Source organism: Durio zibethinus, chromosome 9, assembly GCF_047325235.1.
Source record: "Durio zibethinus cultivar Kanyao isolate XHJ-2024 chromosome 9, ASM4732523v1, whole genome shotgun sequence".
NCBI classification, from domain to species: domain Eukaryota; kingdom Viridiplantae; phylum Streptophyta; class Magnoliopsida; order Malvales; family Malvaceae; genus Durio; species Durio zibethinus.
The window spans coordinates 8141813-8149806 of NC_143170.1; the positions used below are offsets into that span (position 1 = coordinate 8141813).

General features: G+C 28.4%; 1 protein-coding gene across 1 annotated transcript; it reads left to right on the forward strand.

Moving 5' to 3' along the window:
• Nucleotides 1-238: 238 nt before the first annotated feature.
• LOC149516775 (uncharacterized) lies at nucleotides 239-1725 on the forward strand. Its single transcript, XM_089765213.1, has 4 exons — nucleotides 239-962; nucleotides 1070-1214; nucleotides 1293-1438; nucleotides 1720-1725. Exons 1-4 carry the CDS (start codon nucleotides 801-803, stop codon nucleotides 1723-1725), a joined length of 459 nt encoding a protein of 152 aa, XP_089621339.1. The 5' UTR covers nucleotides 239-800.
• The last annotated feature ends 6269 nt before the right edge of the window (nucleotides 1726-7994 follow it).

Below are 7994 nucleotides of genomic sequence, written 5' to 3' on the forward strand. Positions count from 1 at the left end.
TCATTTCATTACATTGGCCTGGGTTTATTTACAATTTCTTGGTAATGGGATCTTTTTTTACTATAACATTAGCTACAATTTTGATTCTTAATGTTTTAAGATAGTTGTTATAACATTATTTTCTATTTAGGTTTATATTAACCTTTTAGATCCTTATATAAAAAGTAACTTTTAAGGGATCTTTGCTTGCCATTTTTTTTTGTTCTTTTGTAATGTTTTATCATTTTCTAAGGCCAGGTGGGATAAGACCATAAAGCATAAGCTTCTTTCATTGCTTACAGGTGTCTTTTTATGTTGTTTTATGTTTAACAGTTGTGTTTGACTTCAATAGCTATGTTTAAACTTGAATTTCGAAGCATTTGTTTTTAGGTTTGCATCATTGTTTCATTGATGTTACAGATAGTCTAATTGTCACATGAAAGAGAACTTTTGTAGTCTGTGATTGTTGGTTTTTTTGTTTTTCTTTATTTTTTTCCTTTAGTGATTTTATATAAAGTCTGTCGTTGTCTTTTTGTTGTTTAATTGAATATGAATTTTTTTTTTGGTTTTCTTAAGTGATTTTCATTTTAGACATTTTTATGTTAAATAGGATTTGAGTTTTATGGTTCTCAAGGTTGTATGTTTTTGAATATGTGTTTTTTTTAATAATTTCTCTTTGCATGTATTTTATTTTTGGATTTTCATTATTGTTTTAGAACTGCTCATAAATGTTGGAACCATGGCACTGTTGATTGACGACATTGTAAGGCAAGTTAGCCTTTTATAACAAAAGTGGAAAGCAAGAGAAAAAGGGTCTGAAAATGCCAGATGGCTCATCACAAAAATCCCTGAAATGGTTAAAAGGTCTGTCAAAAGGAACCATAAGCCACGAGTTGGAGGCATTGACTCTGAAAGGACTTCAAATTCTCCATGGCCAAAAGGTTTTCATACGTTGTAATTTCGTTATACCTAGTCACGCATTAGTAAATAAATCTGATCAATCTTCTTCAATTATATTGCTATCTTCATTCTATTTTAGCCAGAAGGCAAAATAAAATAATATTGTAACTTATATATACTTTATTCGTAGGATGTAGATGACAATTGGCACATTGGAGCCATGGCTATGTTGATTGATGACATTGGAGTTGTTGTTATTTACTCCGTTATTGACTATGTCAATGCCTCTTTTGATTTTAACATTTTGTTTCATTCAACTGCCAAGATTAAAGTTAGTTTTCCCATGTGATAAATCTTAAGCTTTTTTCCTTTGGTTATGATTTAAAAATAGGATAAGTTTTAATGGTAAGAAGAAGTAGAGATAGAGGTAAAGGTTATAGGGCATAAGAGAAAGCTTACACAAATGGTGGTAAAGGTCAAAAAGAAAAGAAATGATGAGCTAATTGCTTTGGGTAAGCAGTGGATGGCTTCAAATAAAGATAGTTTAAAGGCAAGTCAAGTGAGTAAGTTTTGAGACTTGCTCTTTCCCTGTTCTATACATATATTGATTTTGTAATTTTTGCTTATTTGAAGGCAGTCAAATGAGTAAACAACTTGTCAACTAAGTTGTTTTTTTATGGGTTTTGGTTTAAATTGATGAATAATTAACATATGTATTATTCAGTTTTAAATTATTTAGAATTAAAAGGGATAATGCATATATATTAACTTGAATATTTTTTTCCATTATTCATGGTCTTTGGTGCTATATATTCTTAACATTGATTTTAAATGTTTCAGTTATAGCAAATGAGGTGCTTGAAAAGGTGCAAAGTTATGTGTTGGTGCAAACCATAATGCTATGCTTGAAGAGTAACTATTACATGACCATTGCCGCCAAACACAATCTTATCAACCTTTGGCAAGCTTTTAGCAATTTTACACCCATTTTGTGTGCTTTCTTCACTAATTCTTTTATGGGTCATTTCATTACCATTGGCTTAGATTCAATTTTCAGCTTCCTAGTAATTGGCTTTTCTTTTGCTATAACATTAACCGCAATTTTTATTCTTAATGTTTTAAGATAGTTATAACATTATTTTTTTATTTAGCTTTATACTAACCTTCTATTCTCAATTATTTTAATAAACCTTTCTACACTTAATAATACTAAGTTTATATTAAATTATTTTAAATAAATAAAATAGTACAAATTAATATAACACACAGGACAAAGTCAGAATCCCTCACTAGTTAATAGCCAAAAATGACATTTTTTTGGCTTGAGCCAAAAACAACATTAGGCACCACTTTATAGCCATAACTAATGTTCCCAAAAATGAAATTTTTGATGGTGAAAATTCCTTTTGCTTCATAACCAACTTCATATTTTACAACATATTTGTGGTGTTTAATATGATGACAAATATTATAAGAAATATTAACACATGAATTCAAAATCTAACATATATCAATTTTAGCCTATAGTTTATAAATTGTTAACAAGTGGTACCTTAAGAAAATTAAAGATGTAGCAAACTCTTACTATTCTCACTCATTCCTATTCCCTCTATTCTTTTATCCAGATTTATTATGATTTTTGTTTTTTAAAAGATGCTTTTCAAAAATTCATTGAATCTCAAGTAAAGCATGTGAGGGAAAGTTCCTTCCATTATTCTAACTTCTAACAATACTTAAATCTTTTTAGTTTCCTTATCCTCTAATCCTTGATTTCGGTTTCTTAATTTCTTAAAAAAATGATTATTCATCTCCAATATTTAAAGTCAACTAGAAAACAAATTGATTGAAAATCCTTTTTATATTCTGCTAATTTCTTTGAAAAAATTTTTAAGCTTCAAAGATTCTTTTGAAAATTTTAAAAGTTTTGGAAGATTGAAAGAGAAATCTCTGCGATTTGGTTGAAAAAGTTCAAAACAAGGCATGTTTAATCCATATATAATTCCAAAATTAAAACAATTTTATAAGATTTTTTTAATTTCCATAACAATTTTGTGTTTCGGTTTGATAATTGGATTATTGTTGCTTGTTATATGTATTGGTCCTTTTAATTGTGCCTTGTAAATGCCCATAAAATGAAGGAACAAAATTAAAGATGTTTCATCTCCCATACTCAAATTTTACCTAAAAACAAAATCACTTTACAATCTTTTTTTTTTTTTTGCTTACAGAGCTTTTAATCTTTAAAACCATCTTCTGAAAGTGTAAATAATTTAGAAATTTACAAGTAGTAATCTTTTTATCTTTTTAAAAAATACTGAGTTAGACACGTTCAATCCTAGGTATCATCATTACAACAATTTTGTAGGTTTTTTTTTTAATTTTTTATAATAACCACATTATATATTTTCTTTTTGGTTTGATAGTCGATTACTGTTTGTTATATGTAATAAATCTATTCTTAGTGTTAAAATTAAATGTATTGATTGTTTGCCACAACTTCTACTTTCATTGTTTTACAATAAATTTTTTTGAATTTGTTTATTTTATTATCAAATTTTGCATCATTGTTGTTCATTTGTATGCTTTTCACCTTAATTTAGGCCATATTCAACAATTTCTATTAACATCTCTATTTACGAAAGAATGAGCGACAGTTTTTTTTTTTTTTTTTGTTTTTGTGATTGGTTTAAAGAGACAGAGTGAAACATATCCCATTTGAGGTAGAAATCTAACCTTTTTACTTATTTGCAAGTACTTTTTTTATATCTAGAATATGTTTCTATTTTGGTTGTATGAATTATTTAGTATTTTCTTATATGAAAGCAATTGGTGTATATGATTTTTAGGAATTTTATAGATTTCTTCCCATTACTTTTATTTTTGGTGTATTAAAATAGAAGTGTGGAACTTTTAATATAGGTTTACATTGAAGGGAATGTGATGAATTATCATATGTAACAAAACATTGTCTAGATTTTGAGAAATACTTTTATCCAACTCATATAAATTGGTTCATGCACTACATGGAAATTAAATTTTTTAGCGATGTTTTTTTTTAATCATTTAGTGGTATTTGTAAATGCGCTAAAACATTAGCAGCGTTTTCAAAAAATGTTGCTACAAATGTCGACTATTTTGGTGTTGAGAAATTTAGCGACTTTTTTAGAAAAATGCCATTAATTTATTTTAGTAGATGTTTTTTTTTTTTTTTTTTTTTTTTTGCATTTAGTGGCATTTTTTAAACACCTTAACATGAAACTCAAGGTGAGATTTTTTTGCAAATTTTATGGCATTTTGTAAAATAAACTTTGCTAAATGAAAATATTTAGCATTGTTTATCCAAAAAAAGGTCACTAAATAATTCCATTTAGCGGCATTTATTCTAAAAAATATCACTAAAATTTGAATATTAATTATATATATAGTTGGTAAAAAAGTACAATTAATGTGAATTATTAGCTAGGAAAACTTCAGCAAAATATGCAATATCTTATTTATGGCAAGTAAATTATGAAACAAATAGAAATATTATTACTTTATGAGAGATAAATATAGAAAATTTTGAACATGATAAGAAAACCAAATTGATGGATCATTATTAATATGATATAACGAGTTAATGATTTATATAAATAAAAGAAATTATGATGATTATTGATAATATGTAACTTAAGTATAAGACCAAAACTTGAGCAATATCACAGTAACAATAGAAAGTTAAGGAAATTAGTATCCCACAAATAAGCTCCATCTAGACACGTAAAGAAATAAAGAATCAATAATACCTTGTAGTTTGATGCATGCTTGAACAATGGAGTTCTTTTACATAATTCATGACCTTTATGAGGCTTTTGATCCATCTTAGTATCACAAGGAACCTAGTGCAAATTATAGAAACCATCACATATTGTCCAAAAGGCTTTTAATCCATCTTAGTATCACAAGCACCTATGCAATAATGAAACTCACAATTAGCACATTTGCCTTCTAGAAAAGCTTCATAGGAAGGACCATATACCTTTTGAGCTTTTTTTTTCTCTTACACTTGTCAATTAATCCATTTACAGTAGATATGATAAAGGTGTTATGCAATTCACTCTTTTCAGCATTGAGCTAATTTATTAGTTTTATTGCCTCACCCAATATACAAAGGAAATACAAATAATAAAACTTAATCATGAAGCATACCAATGGCAAGGGATAGAGCATTTGCGGTTCTTGTATCAAAGCCATTTACTACTTAATGTTCTAAGACAACTTGATTGATTCTATTACAAGATGGTATGTCTAGCTTGTTCGAACCCACATTCACTATTAGAATAAGCTAGCCAGTGCTTTTATCAGTTAGTATCGCTACATCATAGATATGACTCTTGATCACCTTTTTTATAGATCTTTCAAGAAGTATGCCCAAAAATGAAAGGTGCAGCTGTTCAAGTCTAACCACCGTTGATTGAGAAGGAAACAACATTTTTTATAAGTATCATGAAGTTATTTTATTATGATAAGATGATAGGGAACGCAACTAAAAATTTTGGTAATATGGTAATCTCGAAAGAGATTATTGAAAATGCCATCCAGAATGGCAAACTCATAGGAGGAAAGTCCACTGTAAAAAAAATGCAAAAGAAAAAGGAAAGTGAAACTCAAGCTATAAGTTTTGAAAGGCAACAATTTAAAAACTACCTTCTTTATTTACCCTCAGACTACCTTAAATATTATCCCACTGTAAATAACACCACATCTTACCCATATCAACCAATTTCACAACCATCCTACCCATCCACTTACCAACTAACTTATAGACCACCCATCAACATATGCACCCAACCTACTGTAAAAATCTTTGTTCACCCAACCAACCCAATAAATGGTCCGTGAGAGCTAAGAAATAACCGAGAGAAGCCCACATTTGATCCCATCCTTATGGCTTATACAAAATTGTATCAAAAGCTCTACAAGAATCATTTACTCACTCTAATCTATCTAGAATCGCTCAAGCCCCCAATCTCAAGTGGTATGATCCTACAACTTATTACGATTATCACTTTGTGAACGCTAGACATTCCATCGAGAATTGTACAGTCCTAAAGCATAAAAAGAAACATCTAATTAAAGATGAATTAATCAATTTTGATACAAGTAGAATAATAGTACCAAATGTCAGTGGTAACCCATTACCCAATCATAATGTCAATGCTTTAAGCAAAGACTGAGAGCAGTGTGTAAAAAAGAGGATGGAAAAAATTAAAACTCTTTTCAGCTAGTTATTTGATGCCTTGTATGAGGTTGATATGACACATCTAGTGGATCCACATACTTACCATAAAAGATGTATGCCAAATCAAATATGTAAGTACCATAATTGGGTCCCTGTCCACTCTATTGAATAATATGAACAATTTCATCAGAAGGACAGAAGCTTATGGATTCATGCCAAATTGAATTTTTTGAAAAGGAAAAACCTAAGTTGAACATTGAGAAAGCTTTAGCCAAACTGTCCATCTATGCAATCAACGAAGAAAATAAAATGAGCCATGAGCATAAAAATAAGTCCGCCCATATCTACCACGTTATAAGCTAAATAATTGAAATGTTAAAAAGATGTCTACTATCCTTAAAATCAATCCAATGTAATTATAACTCCTAATTGTTTATGCCTAAAGGCATTGGGATAGCTTTTTATGTATAGGCTATTTTTTTATTATTTCAATAAAATAGTAAAAAGATGCATTTCCATTCATTTCTTCTATTACTACATTTTTCACTTTCATCAAGACAAGACATCTTGCCAACATTTCCCATTTCATTCGAATATGAAGATAATCATGACAATAATTCAAGATTCGATTTTAAAAGTAGCATTCATGTTGAAATGATTGATAAGTTTAAATTGTTAATCTATTAGGATTACTAAATAAAAGAAAACAAATCCAACAAAGAATTTCGCTCATTGAAAGATAAAAATGATGACGTATGTTATCTTTGTAACAGTTTGTTCGTAAGTTTACCCTTGGTCAACAATTGATCTTCATTGAGAATATTTATGTTTGAAAAGAGAAATGATCATTTTTCTTTTACCTTTCACAAGAAGTAAAATTATCCCTTGCTATTTCATTTGAGCCTATTGAAAATTTTTTTTAATCAAGGATCACCCTCACACTAAGGGGGAGAGTTTTAAAAGCTTGTTCATAAAAAAAACGAGAAACTAAAGGTTCTTAATGGGTTCAAAGATAGAGTTTGAAAGGCTTGTCCTTATAAAAAAAATTGAAGGTTCTTAATGATTTTAAGGCATAGCCTTTTTATGCTTAAATCTTTCTTAGGAAAAACGTAAATTAAAAAAATAAAAAAATAAAAACTGATGGGGTAAAATGCCAAAGTGCTTCACATGAAAAGAAATGATCTTTGGTTTTATTACCTTTCAGATACATTTTAGGCTTGTTTTCTCTATTTCTTTTATAACCTCTCACCCTAGCCTACATTATATAAAAAGTCTATTTTAATCAAATATGAATGCTCAAATTGGAGAACCATGGATTGAATTAGGGTAGATTTGTAATTAGATTGTTTGAGATTTTGATCAAAATATCACTGATAGATCAAAAGGAAAAAGAAATAAAAAGAAAAAATGAGAAAAAGATGTGCAAGTAAAAAACAAAACAAAAAAAACGAAATGAAAAAAAGAAAAAAGACTCTAATAAAAAATTTGAAAGAACGGTTTGAGTCAAAAAATGAGTTCATTTAAGTTGAAAACCTAAAAAAGCTACTTAGATGAAAAGGATACAATATTATTTGGGAATTTACCAATATAAAGGCTTGTATATTTTGAGGAGCTCTAAGGTGTTAAGTGCATCAAGTGGTTAAATTTTTAAAAAAATTCAATATGTGTTATCATGATTATCTAATTATTTATTTTGGGTATGGTTGTCCTAATAATCCATCTTTGTAATTTTTTCCCTTTACATTGCTCAGTTGCCAGAATTGTGCTATCGTTCTTTTTACATAAGAGATATTTCATTTCATTCCATGCACTTATATCTTATTCACAATCCATTCTTTTTCTTTTTCTTTTTTTTTTAAATACCTTGAAATAAAAGAAATGTGTGATTATATTT

Coding starts and splice junctions, on each gene's coding strand:
- LOC149516775 (XM_089765213.1), top strand. CDS start 801: ATGCCAGATGGCTCATCACAAAAATCCCTGAAATGGTTAAAAGGTCTG. Junction 963..1,069: donor TTATACCTAGTCACGCATTA/GTAAATAAATCT, acceptor CTTTATTCGTAG/GATGTAGATGACAATTGGCA. Junction 1,215..1,292: donor AACTGCCAAGATTAAAGTTA/GTTTTCCCATGT, acceptor AATGGTAAGAAG/AAGTAGAGATAGAGGTAAAG.